General features: G+C 45.7%; 1 protein-coding gene across 1 annotated transcript in view; it reads left to right on the top strand.

Annotated features, from left to right (window-relative positions):
- Window positions 1-480: 480 nt before the first annotated feature.
- Window positions 481-15,999, top strand: part of SLC5A8 (solute carrier family 5 member 8) — a 77,025-nt gene continuing 61,506 nt past the window's right edge. The window contains exon 1 of the mRNA XM_068123312.2: window positions 481-1,048. Coding sequence (XP_067979413.1) covers window positions 704-1,048 — 345 coding nt within the window. The 5' untranslated portion in view covers window positions 481-703. The remainder of the gene's footprint in view (window positions 1,049-15,999) is intronic.

The raw sequence follows: 15,999 nt of genomic DNA, 5'->3' as shown, positions 1-15,999 counted from the left end.
GGCCCCTCCTCCTTCCGAGGAGGGTAAAACGAGTACCAGCTGACTGGTAATGGGGGCACCGCATGAGCGGCACAGCGGTGCTTCCAGAAAATGATGCAACCAGCAACCACAGGCAGCATACGAAACATCCAAAAAAGTATTAGCATGAAATCGAAATCTGGGTTCACAAACCTTTTAAGTCAAAAAAAAATTGTCAGTCATTAATCGCAAGTTATCATAAATCAGGATTTCATTTCTGTAATTGCTCATCTGGTTTAAAGTCCTTTTTCTGTAAGTAGTCCACTTTCTTGTTTGTGTGTGTGTGCCCCTCTTCTGATAAATAAGACGACTCATGCAAGCTCCTCGTCATCAGGTTGTTCCGTTCATGTACACTTACCCTACGGACTTTCAGTAACAAACGGAGGTTCGGTCCTCGCCGTTCAAAGGAGAGCGTCACACTTGAATTATTTGGGACGAGATGTACGTGCACGCCCCAACCTCAGAGCGAGCGAATAAAAACACTGCGAGGCAGCTTCAGGCACAGCCAGGTGATTTTAGCCCACCCAAGACCGCTAGAGGTATCCTGTATAGCTTGGGTCTGATGAGCACCTGCTCAAAGCTGAAGGACAAAACCACCGCTGGAGTCGGTATAGAGTTAGAGCTGGATTGAAAGTTGAGGAGTGGTGGTCGGTTACCCTTCACCCAGTCAGTGCAGGCCTACAATATGGTGGCAGAAGGCAATACCTTTGTTGTTTGGGACTATTTGGTCTTCTCCATAATGCTGGTCATATCCGCAGTCATTGGGATATATTTTGCTTGCACCGGAGGTGGTCAGAACACTTCCGAGGAGTTTCTGACTGGAAGCAGGAAAATGTCCGCCGTTCCGGTGGCAATCTCCCTCTCCGCCAGCTTTATGTCTGCCGTTACTGTCCTTGGATCGCCCGTCGATGTCTATCGCTTTGGGGCGGTTTTCTGCTACTTCAGCATCGCCTACACTCTGGTCATCCTCGCTACTGGCCTGGTGTATCTGCCGGTGTTCTATGAACTTGGAGTCACGAGCACCAACGAGGTACGTCCTGTTACTTCGATGTATGAGAAAATATGAAAGATTTACATGAGGTTCTGAGAGTTAGATAAAGACACAAGGTTGCTCAGATCGGAGACGCTGGCCAAGAAATGAGGGTGTTTTTTTGAGGATCATGGGCCTGCACTGTACAATGATCATAAATCAGCATTTATTTAACTTTTAGGCCAACATTGGGGCAAAATGATTAAAAAATAATAATATATTTATGTCAGAGTCCATAGCTTGAGTTATGCTTGTTGTTTAACTGCCATGTTTCTAATATACTGTATACTTGTCGAATATACTGTAATATACTGTATGCCTCGATCCTGTATACAAAAAAATCCTCTTTTCTCCCGCCTCTGGAACAAACTCCCTCACTCTCTTCAATCCAACTCCTCCCTCCAGGTCTTTAAAACAGCTGTTCACCACCATCTCTTATCTTCCCCCATTCAAAACCTTGATCTTTTCTACCGCCGTTAATTCACCCCAGATCCACTTTTTAGAAATAGCAACTTCTTTCCTGGAAGTCCAAGCAGTGTCCATGTGTTTTATACTTCTCCCCCTCCCCCCTTCCCACGCCTACTCATCCCAAGCCCTCTCCCTCCCACAGATCTCCCGATGTCCCTGCTCTCAAATGTTGTGTTTGTGTGCTTCCCCTTCTCTCTCCATCTTGTCTACCGCTCCCCTTATTATATACTTTGTGTGTCTGTTTGATTTTTTTGTGTGATAAATGTTAGATCTTTCATAAGCCACGATCCTCTACACAAAAAATAAATAAATAATAAATAAATACTATCAGAAAGTCGAGAGGTCAACTCTTGGTGAGCGGACGACTTCAGGAAAGCTGAAGAGTTGTAAATGATTGCCGCATTATGGTTTAATGATCCGTGTCTTGGTGAATTGATAACGATGTTTCTGTCCTCTCTCGTGAATTAGCGTATTTTATTTCCCCCTGTTACTTGTGAAAAGGCTGACGCTTGGTTAGACGTACCAAGGAATCCTTAATGCCGAATGCACGCAGATATGACAGCCGGCTTAACGTGCGGAGATAGCACATTTCTTGCGAATCTTCGAACGCATAGATGTTGTGGCGGATGAATGTGCAGTACAAAGAATTTGTCCAGTGAGCAGCACAATAACCGCCTTTGTAGAATCGAAACGAAATCTGAATGTATTGTCACAACCCTTAAAAAAAAGAGCAAAACCTGATTTTCTCGGAAATTCTCGAATACACTTAATGTTGATTTTTAGACCCTGGAATGCAGTCGAACAATGCGCCCTTGTTTGACACAAACTGTGCAATATTATTGGCGTGATTAATCCGCAACCTGTATTATTATACTTTTAATTGTTGTGACACACCTTTCCTTCTAAGTTTCCGAACTTCTAAGTTCTAAGTTGTGTAAGAAGTGCTTCTAAGTTGAGTACCAGTTCACTGGTAATTCCCTGTTTGTCGTTAAAGGCGGCAAAAAGGGTTGGCGTCAGGAAGGGCATCCGGCCGTAAAACATTGCTTCAAAAAGGGGACCAAAAAACAACAACAACCATGGTTCCCGAAAAAGGCCAACCCCCGCTTTGCGGGGAAAAATGGCCTCTAAAGGTGGTTTTTTATTTTACACACCTTTCCTTCTAAGAAAAAAGGGAAAAACATAAACACCATTTTCTACATTTTGTTTAAAATTACAAAATTCGCTAATAGGAGTTGGGATGACGTCTTTCACTTTTATTACAACCCCGTTACCTCCGCCAACGAACGGAGGTTATGTTTTCACTCCTGTTTGTTACTTGCAAAATCGAAGATTTTTCAAGTGTATTGGTTGTTCTTGTGCGCTAATCTGTCTGTCTGTCTGTTTGTCTGTCAATCGCCTGTAGGTCGCAATTTTAAACCGATCTTCACGAAACTTCACCAGATGGTAGAGTTGGTCAAAAGGAAGAAGCCTATTGATTTTGAGGTCAAAGGTCTAAAGTCTTCTTGAACCAACTATTTTGAGGTCAAAAGGTCAAAGGTCAATTCAAGGTCAAACATATAATATAAAAAAAAAATCCGAAAAATCACCAATTTTAATTCGATTGATCGGAGCTTTGATTAAGATCGTCAATTTTAATCTTAATGAAATGGACAATTTGATGTATCCATGGCAACATTTTTATTTTGGGGAGGGTTGCATTTTGCAAGTATCGTGCTCTGCATGATGTATTTCTTGCTTGTTTGTTTGTTTTTCTGTCTGTTTTTTTTGTGAGCAGGATATATAAGAACGTCGTGGGCAGATTCAGAGGTTGGGTGTGTGACAAGGACCAATTAATTCGATTTTGGTGAAGATTCAAATCTGCGAATTTTTAGTGATTCTTCACCATCGGTTGATAGGGCCAAAACGATAATACATAGCATGATGTCTCAAAACGTTGTGGATGGATTGGGATGAAACTTGGTGGATGAGGTGGGTAATTGACAAGAACAAGCAATTCGATTTAGGTTTAGGTCGGGATACAGATCCGGATACAGAGGTTTAGGTCCGGTTATCAGTGGATACAAAGCGTAAACTCTTCAGCTTGGCGGAGGTATGAGCTCTACCGTGTGTAGTTCTAGTTTAGAAAAGTGGATTCACACTGTGTTTTAAAGGGATAAACTATTATCTCAATTCCTCTTCTCTTTCTCTCTCTCTCTCTCATCTCTCTCTCTCTCCTCTCTATCCCTTCTCTCTCTCCCTCGCATTTCCCTCCCTCCTCTCCCTCCCCATCCTCCTTTCTCCCTCCCCTCTTCATCCCTACCCTGTCTCAACTCCCTCTCCTCTCTCCCTCTCCTCTCTCCATCTCCTCTCTCCATCTCCTCTCTCCATCTCCCCTCTCTCCATCTCCTCTCTCCATCTCCCCTCTCTCCATCTCCCCTCTCTCCATCTCCCCTCTCTCCATCTCCCCTCTCTCCATCTCCCCTCTCACCATCTCCTCTCTTCATCTCCTCTCTCCATCTCCCCTCTCACCATCTCCCCTCTCTCGATCTCCCCTCTCTCCATCTCCCCTCTCACCATCTCCCCCCCTCTCCTCCCTCTCTCTCATCCTACTCCCTCGCCACTCTCTTTCCTCTCTTTCTTCCATACTGAGAGCAGAGTGCAGTCTGATGGCAATGATTTATGCTTGGTGGTCTACCATTGCCTTCACAGCATACTCGTACAATAACAAATGGCAATCAAGCAAACAAGAAACAATGTGAAGCCAGCGGTTAAATGATATAAACACCAATAAAGGTTGCGGAACAACTGTCACGAACTGGCAATAAAAATCAAAATGAGAACAATTAAAGCAACTACCATATTCAGCATACAAGGAGCAATCCTATGTGGGGCGTTCATAAAGTTTCACTTTCGAGATGATCAAAATAGTACATGATTCCAAAAACCTATAACGAGACATATATGTACGTATGGATATATAATCTTATCTCCAGAGCTTCAAGTTGACAGTAGAACGTCACCCAAGTTATCTTCCATCTCAAAACATTGCATAGAGGGGAGGGGGTACGGTCCGGAAGGCAGCATGAGTGTGATTGAATAGTCTCCAGAAGGCAGTTCCACAAATGGGAGAAACCTGCAGTGTTCTCGAACCTGTGTGGTGGTGATGCTGGTGGTGGTTGATGGGTGGGATTGGGAGGGGGTGGGTGGTGGGGAGGGTGGTGGGTTATAGACACATAGAAGACTCCAAAACAAAAATGGATACATTCAGAAAGGATTTTGTGGGAGAGGGTGGGCAGGACAGTGCAGTTTGAGTTAACACACGACACGTTCACACTGAACAACATCCAAACCGAAAACAGTCAGAACATCTCAATGCTCATCACCAAGGTGTAAACTGTGCTTGTTACCAGAAGTAGATGACGTCATTATTTTGAGGAGCTGAAGGCGGGGGGGGTGGGGAGGGTTGGAGTTGTAGGATCTTGAACTCTTGATGCATATCCTATCTCTGTGAGTGTGTGTTTTTGTGTGTGTGTGTGTGTGTGTGTGTGTAGCACCAATCACGCCCAAACTACTGGGCCAATTGCCACCAAACTTGTCACACAGACCAAATTGGTCCTCCTGTTGACCATAGGCTACTTAGGTTTTTTTAATGACCATTAAAAAAAGATATCTCTAAATTAAATTCAAAATGATATTGTGGGTGTGGCCTCAAAAATTGTTTGTGGGTGTGGCCTCAAAGTCACCCATTCCCACCCCCTCCCAACGGCGAACCCGAGTCACAAACCCTCTCCATCTCGCACCGACTTTTGAGCCCAAAACCGGAGACAAAACCGTCGAGATCCCTCCCCTACGAGGTGAGCTCCTTCCTTTCTTCCTTCATTCCTTCTGTGTAAGTGCCGCTTCATCAGGATGAAGATTACCGCACTCCTTTCACTGCTTCATTCCCATCAGAGTTAAACTTTTAACCCCTCCCTCCCTATTCCACCATTTTGTGTTCTCCTGTCCAGAACATTTCATTCATGTGACAAAGCCTCCCGTCTGCAGACAATGGCTCTGATGCACCACCAATGTGCACTTGTGAACGGCTTGCCACAGCCGGCCCGTAAAAGTGGGGTTACCATATTTGAACTTTCAAAAAAGAGGATACTCTGGAGTGTTAATGTATTGTCAAGTCCGTAGCCGATGAACACCAGCCTTAGACGGATAGCCAGTCGGTCTTACGAGGCAATTACGCCTAAAATTGGCGGTACTTTTTATGGTGTACGACGGGCCAAAGGAACCAAAGTGCTTACCTACACGGAGCTCACAGGGTTTTATCCGAAACCCACAAAACGAATAAACAACACAACAAATGAAATGCGCAATAATGAATTTAATGAAATAAAGCACGGCAATAAAATGAATGTTGAGGTAAACTAAATCCTAATATCTAATTTGAGACGTCTCCACTCAGACCCAAAAACAGACAAGGGAAGAGATAATGAAAATAAAATGTTTTAAAGCCAGACAGCACTCAGCTTTGCTCCAATGAGTTCGCCGAATGGAGTCGGCAGCACCAGGCGGCCCGAATTCGCTCGCGCAGGAAACACACAGGATTGCACTAAGTTCCTCTCCGCGTCGCCACGAAAGTGATGCCGGTCCTTTTTCGCTCTTGTCTCCCTCCGAAACGTGATGCGGCTCCAACTCCCCTGAAAAACAACACCCCTGGCTCCAACTTTGCAAAGGTTCTCTGAGCTCCGAACATTTCTCTGCACGAACATACACAAGACAAGCGACCGATCACCACAAAGACAGCACGAGAGAAGGAGCGATTCTTCCTCTTCACCTGCTCAAACCTTCTCGCTCTGACGTCACCCTGACGTCACCCCGACCAATCGCTGAGTTCCACTGAATCGCCCCATGGTCGGCTCGACCAATGACGAACTTTGGGGCGTGACCTTTTTCCTTGCTCGATTGGTGGGCGGGGTTAATTGTCTATTGAGAACGTTCGGCTCTGCTCGGGAATGTTCGGGTTTCTGTTGGAAGTTATGTCGGTTGTTGTTGTTGTTGTTGTTGTTGTTGTTGTTGTTGTTGTTGTTGTTTAAAAACATGCAATTTTATGGCCGGCTTGTTATAAATGTAAAAACATAGGGAAAAATCACAGGGAGCAATCACATAATGGGAGAAACTAATCTTACACTCTACCTAGTTAACAAAACACCACCCCCGTGTGGTGACACGTAAACGATCTTAAGCTCACAGTTTTTTTTCCTTAAATACATCGAGATGGGCTTTCTACTCACACACAGTCCATGCTACCCTACACAGTTTTATCTTCACTATGGTATTTCATCCCCCTACCCCCACAAACGTAACAGTATTCTTGGCGTGTTTGTGAGGAACTTTCCCTGGCCGGTTCTTGCGAGACTTGAGCCAGCTTCTTCCCTCTGGCCAACCCGACGGGAACATGGGATTAATGCTTTGTGGACGTTGGACAAAGAGAAGAGTCTCCTATGGCATTCTCTGGGGATGGACTTTGTTCGATCATTTTCTGCATTCAGTGCCCCCCAGCCACTCCCAACCTGGACATGATTTGGAGGTGTCATGATGACCTTTTTGCATGGTTTTGTGAAGGCCCACAGGGGTGTGCTGGACAGGTGGTGTCCTTCCTCTCGGACAGGGTGGTCATGGGATGGCGTTTCTTCCCCATTTTGGAAGTGTGAGACTTGTGTGGAAATTCCGTTTCTTGGCTGAGATGTGTATTTTGAAGGGGTTTGTTATACAAAAAAATACATGTTTTTTTGTGAGTGACTTTATCGTGTTGTTGTCTTTTTACTTATAAAAGGTAATAAAATGTACTTTATTGTCCTGCCCCTCACTCCGTCGACTCTTGTGCCCGCGCCCTGCCTCGGTGGTTCTCCTGGCCCCTTCTCAATTTTCTCCTAAAGTCCCCTTTGCCCCAAGCAATGCTGAGTACCCCTGCTAGTCTTTTATATTATGGGAACCGTGGTGCTTGTCCGTGCATTTGTATGTTCGGCTGTCTCCCGTTTCCGGCTGCCGCATCCCGTTCTGCGTTTGAAAAGCTCCACATGCAGGCAAAGCGCAGCATTCAACCAGAAGTGTGTGATACCAAACGAGATACATTTTAAATGTATAAATACAACATGGAATTGGTTTGTTTTACAGTACATTAAGATATGACCTGAGGATTATCAGAAAATTCAACAAATCAGAAAAAGGAGGAGGTGAACAACAGAGGCCACCAACATGTCTGCAATGTGGGAGTAACAGGGCCTGTGCTTTGCCCTATGATCGCTTACCCTCCAATCTCAGTTTACATTGTTAAAATAACAAAATATAAAACCTCCCTAGTAATTCTCAAATGCAAATTTATATGACGACTTGAAAACTCCAATGTTGCAATTGAGGGGGGATATATTTTTCAGAAAAATTATGAATTTGTAGAAAGAGCAATACAAAAAAAAACCAACCACCGTTTAGAGGCCATTTTTCCCCGCAAAGCGGGGGTTGGCCTTTTTGGGGACCGTGGTAGTTGTTGTTTTTTTTTTGGTCCCCTTTTTGAAGCAATGTTTTACGGCCGGATGCCCTTCCTGACGCCAACCCTTTTTGCCGCCTTCAACGACAAACAGGGAATTACCAGTGAACTGGTACTCAATTAGCCGACTTCGGAAGGATGACAGGCTGAGTCAACCCCCCTGGCATTAATTCGGCGATCGACCGAGATTCGAACCCAGGATCCTAGGTATATCCTAAGCCGGCACCCTAGCCGCTAGCCCAACACCAGGGATCAAATAATAGAGCAATACAAGACTGATCAAAATAGCAGCAGCAATGTCAGCAATGCAGGCGAAATCAGAAAATTGTGTGACTGCAGCTGGTGACTTGTGAAACATCATACCAACATGACAGCTTTACAACTGCAATTGGAAGTTTAAAAAACGTCATTTGGGTTCCACCCTTGTTTACTTAGAATATTGTTTAACGTGTTGGGAGAGCACACTCAAACCTGAAATGAACCCTCCCAGAGGGATTTTTTTTTACCAGTATCGTACTATTCATTGCAATTGGTTACCGGCTCTGGCACCAACACTATTTTTTATTGCGGACCCTAGGCATCAAAAAGCTGCATATATCAATCAAACCGTTTCAAATGGAGGACCTTGTCAGCATTAAACATTTAAATTGCATCAGATGTGGCAATAAATGTGAATTGTTACTCCCATCTTGCTGGCTCAATGACAGAAGACGCCATTTGCATTTTTGCCTTCTCCATCCCTACTCCGTTTAGTATCCCTAGGGGGCACGGCCAACTTGTTAGTTTGCTTAATGAAGATGTGCAGCAGCTATTGAAAGTCAAATGCAAGCAATGTGAGGACCCTTGCATTCTCCAGCATGAGCACCTCACTCTAGCTGCCCCAGATGTCTGTGATGAGTTCGTTCAAGGACACCATTGAAAATCTTGAGTATGCACCCCAGACTACCATTACTTCTTTAACAACGCCATTTATTCTCACCTTCTTGGTGGGTCGATTGGACAGCGTTTGGCAGCCATTACGCTGAAGCAGTAGTTTGGCTTTCAATTCATCCTGATCGCACATGTGCAGAGAGGAGTAAGATAACTTTTTTACTCTATCTGCCCGGCAGTCAAACAAAATTGAAAATCACTCCAAAGAGGAAACTTACTGTTTTTAAGGATATCATAAAGGACACAAACAACATGTATGAATAATTATTAATGTTATATGTTAGATCGGGTGGTGTAATAGCCGCTGCGTCAACAGCTGTAAATTCCAGAATTAATATTTTTTTACGACCTTTTACGACAATTTTTATTTTATTTAAATTGAATAGTATACTTAAACACTGCCTGGGGTAAGGCGTTCTTTGAACTCTCGCTTTGCCCCACGCACACGAAGCAAAAACAGGGTTAAGCAATTGGTTCATTTCTGTCTGTCCGTTTTATCAGTTTATGATCGTCAGTTTATGATCGAGGAACAGCTTATTTAAATTGAATGTCACATTTTGAACACGAGTCGAACATGAATCGGAAGACAAACGTGCCGTTTAACAGTACTTTGGCTCTGAATTCTTCCCGATCGCACATGCGCAGAGAGGAGTGGGATCACGTCTGTGTAAATTTCTGATGTAGAATAGATCAGGTGGCGATGTCAAAGAGAACAATCATTTATTGTAGCACCCGGAATCATGTTGATGTGCAACGACCCTGCCCCCTCCCAGGAACTCCACCTTCATACTCCAAAATGCGAGCAAGCACTTTCGGTTCCACACAACTAATGTAATACCATTACATCTCCCTTTCCCACAACAAGAAAAGTAATAAAGTAAAACAACAAACCCTTGTAATACCATTATAGTACAGCGGGTAAGCTAACCTATTGTGCTTTTTTTTTTGATAAAAGCACCAATTTTGGCACAGAGGTAGACCAATATATTATGAACAAATTTGGATGTGGAGCCATCGCCCAACTGCCCCCTGGCGGCCGTGGCGGCCATTTTCCGAAATGGCCGCCAGCAGACACCCAAAAGACACACAGAAGTTAGATAAAGTTTGCTGCTGAAGGTTTTAGTGAATGTTTATTGAATGTTTTGAATCAAGACATGCCAGATAGCTCTTAGTCACATTTTGGGAGATGCTGCTGATATTAATTAACATATTTAGGCTAATTGCAGATGAAATGGCGACAAGGAAACCCATGATCAGGCATCAAATGCTGACATTCCTTGTGAATAGACTAGATTCATTTAAGTTGTGGAAATGTTATCTGACCTTCTTCCTCTGTCTGTCAATAGCTATTCATGGACACTGCCCATGCCAATTAAGATGCCAATTAACAAAATTATTAACACAATTATGCTAATTACATCGATAATACAACAACAATAACAGAACCAGATAGTGATAATTATGGTGGCTTGCTCTCATCAGATCAATCCTGGGCAAGTCAAATGTTATACTTCTGTGGTCAAGGGACACTACTACATTTAATTATCATGTTAATTAACACATAATCTGCTAAATGCAATATGCAGATAAGTTCACTGTTTTACAGTACCTGTGTACTGTCTGGAACAGTTCAGAATCTTCATCTTGAGTTTGCGAGTTCAGTTCTGAGAGCACTCCCCGTTGCAAGCACACAGTGGTGTGCATTCCAGACTGGCCTTCTTGCACTTGCACCTCTTGATGCAGCCCCTCTGGCATTTGCAGGAGACAAGCTCCCGGCAGACCTTGGATGCCTCGGGGAGCATTGTCCAGAGAGGTTCGTACATGTCGCTGGTCTTGATCCAACCCCAGTCGTTTGGTGATGGCAATGTTGGTGCAGGAACCAGGGCCTGACCCAAGACATGTCCGCCCTGGTATATTGCTCGTCGGACGTGCTGCTTCAGGGCTGCACTTGTCGGTGGGATCAGCTGGACATTGCTCTTCTTTGCAAACAGTTTGCGGCGTGCCTTGTCGATATCGGTTGCGGTGCTTGTTCTGTCGTAAAGCAGGATGACGAACCTCTCGATGGTGTGCATGGCATCTTCATCAATATGATCCGGTGCAGTGGAGAGGTCAGTGAGTGTCTGGGTCAGCTGAGGTAGAGCTGTCCACACTGCCCATGCTGTCCTCTTGCCATGTCCGGCGAAGCAGGAGACCGTGTCGCAGCCCGTCAAAGCATGAAACATCGGTAGTGCCTGTGCTTTCTCAGGGCCCAGAGCCCGCGCCATCTCATGGGCTGCCAAGAACCGGAAAGCCTTGCCCGTGCCGAAGGACACACACACTTCGGCTTCCTCCTCCAGGGTGCATGCCAGAGCCACTGCCAGGACAACAACATCAGTGTCAACTGTGCGGATGAGGATCTTCTTGTGGCCATTGTGAGCAGCGTGGCCGTGGGCGGCATGCAACATCATGCGGCTGTTGGCTTCTTCGTGGTTGCAAGGAGCCAGGGCTGCAGTATCTAGGAGCGGTGGCTTGCTCAAGACATCATCTCCTTCAGTGATGACCAGCTCCTTGTCTGCAAGCTGGAATGAGTCGTGGAGGATGCCAGAGAGGAAGCTGAACAGCTCAGTCTTGTTCTCGTCGAATCTGAGGAAGCTGGCCCAGTTCCCGGGGATCGTTGCACCACCCACCACCCGTCTTCTCGCCCCTTTTCCGCGCTTGGCTCTTGCTGTACCCTTCAACGAGTCTGTATTGTAGCGGTCCCATACCAGGTCCAGTCGCGTGGCTTGATGGAGTTTTGAGAGTATGTAGGGCACAAAGATCTGCTGTGCATACTCGTTGAAGCTTTTTTGCTGTAGCTGGCTTCAGCATCTGGATGATGACTGCTCCATCTAGCACAATGCAGCTGGTTGGAGGAACCTCAGACTTCGGCTGACTGAGGTCTACTAGACAAGCGAGAAGATCACTCTTGACACCCAGCCGGATGCCACCGCCAGCTGATAGTGCAGGGGGGCAGGCTTGGTTTTCATGTTGGAAGAATTCCTCTAGATTCCCATCCCGGTTCTGGCACCCGATATACAGACGAGAGAACAGGTCCACGTCATTCTTGAGGGATTTCATCTGCTGCTTGCCCTTTCCCGGAGGTTTTGAAGCAGGCTGACCGAAGATTTTCAGCTTGTTTCTGTGGATGGCATCTCCTATGGGTTTCGTTCTCTCCACCAGGCGTTCTCTGACGAAGTTGTCAAACTGCAGCTGACCCACTTCGTGTGCATGACGGAGGGCGTCTACAGCTCCAGGTGGCGCGATCTCCTTGGTGTCGAGTACCAGCAGATCTTGACTCTCCTCTTCAAATGGATTCCCGAAGTCTTCCATCACGTTGACCATCGACTGTACATCTTTCAGGAAAGCAGTCTGCACACTTGCTGACTGGTCATGGTGCCTTGTGTCTTGTGGTCTGTTCCCCGGGTCAGTTTCATCGTGGAACTGTTCGATGAGCGTGGCAACCTCTGGTCCTGCCACCATCCACCGTCGTAGAGCACTGGGGTTGTCAGTCAGGCCCACTGCACCTCCGTCTCCTTTGATGGCAGCATTGTTCTGCTCGTGGGTCTGATCGACGGGGATGGCGGAGAACGACCTGTTCGTCTTCTGGACGGTGAAGTTCCCAGCTCGGAATTCCGGGGCTATTTCAGGGTGTGTCGTCGGCATTTCCACCATGTCTCGCAGATGCACAGGAATCCAGCGCGCGTAGTTGGTGTGATCCAGGGCATGGAACCACACTGCTAGTTCTGGCAGGGCATCTAGGTACATCGCAAACGACGCTTGGCGCAGAGAGCGCACGTACACCAGGACCGTCACCTCCAGTTGCAGGACAGTTGCACGCTGTTGAACTTGAGGAGCTGGGCGATGCTCAGTGCCGCTGGTGTTGTGCTTTCACTCTGGTGCTTGATACTGGGACCTTCCAAGATCATATTGACCAAGGCAAGCATCATGGGTGGCACGGAGTCCTGTTGGCATCCTGCAGGAAACCCGTTGAACACCTTGGCATCTCCGATGATGTGGCGTCTCGCAATTTGGGCAGCACGTGCCAGGTGGACAGGATTAGCAAATGGAAATGGAACATGACAAAGTTGTATGAAAGGAGCACTCAGAATCCAAGTGAATTAGGACATGTTCAATTGAGAGATGTTTGTCATGGTTGTTATGCTAATCTATGAATAATTCAATAAATCAATAATAAGATAAGATTCTAAAAACACATGGGCACCTTTCTTTGTTGTTAAGTGCTACCCTACATTAGCAACAACACGCAACATAATGTTTGCACAACATTGCAGATTCAAAACAATCATTTTTTCTTGCACATTTACTCAGGACATCTCATTCACCTAGGGATAAGTCTTCCTCGGCAGCCACATGGCGGCCATTTTGGAAAATGGCCGCCACGACCGCCAGGGGGCAGTTGGGCGATGGTTCCACATCCAAATTTGTTCATAATATATTGGTCTACCTCTGTGCAAAAATTGGTGCTTTTATAAAAAAAATGCACAATAGGTTTGAATATCCTAGGTAAACCGCCCCACTATTACATGTCTGCACTGTCAGTGGATCATTACAACACTACACCAGCAACCCAGAGCAGTTAACACGAAATAGCCAAAGTGTATAAATGCAAACATCAGAAAAGCAAAGTGTTTTATAGATCAAGACGGCATGGCGCTTTCACAGCTCAGCCAGACCTTGCATGGACAGTTGTCAGGTTCTGTGATGGAGGCAACCTGTGACTAAAACTGGCAGAACGCTGCCAGGGAGATTGATGAACCATCTCTGCTCTGGTCGCACAAGTGACGTCACAGTCATGATTCACAGGTTCATATCAAACCTTGTAGATGGTTCACTGTTCCCACTCACTGTGGCTTCAGAACTCTCGTTTTGGCTCGAAGATTGATGGGGGCACCGCAGCACGCGCCGGGAGCTCCTGAATGTGAATTCGGTTGCGTCGGAGAGTTTGACCATTTGGTGATGCGAGCAAATATGACCGTGGCTCTTCACACATGCGGAGAGCCGTGGCCGGCTCCCAACCATGGGTGTTGTGGTTCTGAACGCGAACTCGCTGCCCAGAGTATAGGCCCGACATTTCGTGTGTCCGAGCATGCCTATCGTGGTAGAGCTTTTGTAAGTAGCGGCGCCTCTCCAGCTCCTCATGGATGACGTTGTCATCGTCGTGCACGTTGGCGATTCTGGTTGGTACCAGCGATTTGATTTTTCTGCCCATTAGCAGTTGAGCAGGACTTGCCAAGCTGTAGCTCACTGGGGTGGACCGCCAAGCTGGCAGTGCCAGATGAAAATCGTTTCCCGCACTTTTTGATTTGTGGAGGATAGATTTCACTGTCTCGACTTGGTGCTCAATGAGTCCATTAGATTTTGGGTATGTTGGGGATGAAGTGACCTGGTCAAAATTCCATTTCCCAGCAAATGAACGAAATTCTGCGCTGGAGAAATGAGGACCATTATCACTCATAAACGTATCAGGAATTCCGAACTCAGAAAAAATCTGTCCCAAGGTCGCAATAATCGTGCGACTGGGAGCAGACTTGGGCAGTTTGCGAACAACAGGAAATTTGGAATAATAATCTGCGATGACGAGCCACTGAGCTGCATCAAAATAGAACAGATCACATCCGACTTTGCTCCACGGTCTGAGCGGAATGTCATGTTGCTGTCATGGTTCAGGCAGCTGAGATTTCCGGTGTCGTTAGAAGGTAGGACAGCATTCCACTAGCTGATCAATGTCCTTGTTTACGTTATACCAGCACACGTGTCCTTCGCTAGCAGTTTAGTTTTCTCATGTCCAAAATGGCCTGAGTGGAGTTTCTGCAGAATGTCGTTTCTCATCTCTCTCCTTTAAGAATTACGACATTTTCAATTGACAGCTCATCCCGAAAACTCCAGTATGTCCTAAGAGCCTCTGGGAGGTCCTTCAGATGGTCTGGCCATCCACTGATAAAGTCTTGAAGTTGACTCAGGTCAGAATCACGAAGTGTTTCCTGTTGTAGCTGAGACAACTTCTCAGAAGAGAAACGGACCAAGTCAACACGCAGGTCCAAGTCAATTGTCATTGTATTGAGTGGACTAGGAAGGCGGGATAGGCCATCGGGAAGCTGATTGTCTGCCCCAGGGTGGTCCTCCGTTGTAAAGTTATACCCTTGGAGTCTGACAAGCGTTTGTTGCAATCTCGGTGGGGCAGCCATCAATGGCTTGTCAATGATCATCAACAACGGTGTATAATCGGTGAGCACAATGAAACTCCGACCATACAGGTAGGTATGGAAACGTTCAATGCCAAACACGATGGCCAATAGCTCACGTTCAATGCAAGCGTAACGTTGTTCAGTATCTGTTAGAGTTTTGCTTGCATACGCCACTGGCTTTAGCTGGTTTCCATAGGCCTGAAGCAATGCTGCACCAAGGCCTTGAAGACTGGCATCACATTGGAGGTAGACTGGCTCCTCTGGCTTATAGTAGTGGAGAAGAGATGTTTCCGACACCTCATTCTTCAGATGATCAAATACAATTTGATGGTGCGGCTCCCATAGGAATTCAGAATCATTTTTGAGAAGGTCTCTAAGAGTCGCGGATTTCACACGAACAACAGTTGTTGTTTGTCATCGCGGCTGTGCTGTAGTCTGTGCACTACTTCCGTGTATGATTGCATATATATATTTAATAATTTATATTGCTTCGAGAGATATTACTGGCTTTACGGTATATAATTCTATTTATAACTCCATGAACTAATGTAATACCATTACAGTCTGTACTCTCACTCTGCCTGTCTGTCAGCCAAATAAAATATTTTTAAAATCACTCCAAGGAGGAAACTTAGTGTTTTTAAGGATTCTCAAAGGACCCAAACAGGCACAAATAACAAATGTAACATTTTAGATAGGGTGGTGTAATAGACACTGGGGAAAACGGTGGTAAAACCAGAAATGTATTTATTTGCCTTAAACTCGTTAAACCGTTGTTTAAAGTGAGTTATATACCTGATCATTGTTCAACACAA

Source organism: Myxine glutinosa, chromosome 7, assembly GCF_964187855.1.
Source record: "Myxine glutinosa chromosome 7, kmMyxGlut1.1, whole genome shotgun sequence".
Taxonomy (NCBI): domain Eukaryota; kingdom Metazoa; phylum Chordata; class Myxini; order Myxiniformes; family Myxinidae; genus Myxine; species Myxine glutinosa.
The sequence above is the reverse complement of the archived record's forward strand: the minus strand, read 5'-3'. Positions and strand labels throughout refer to the sequence as shown.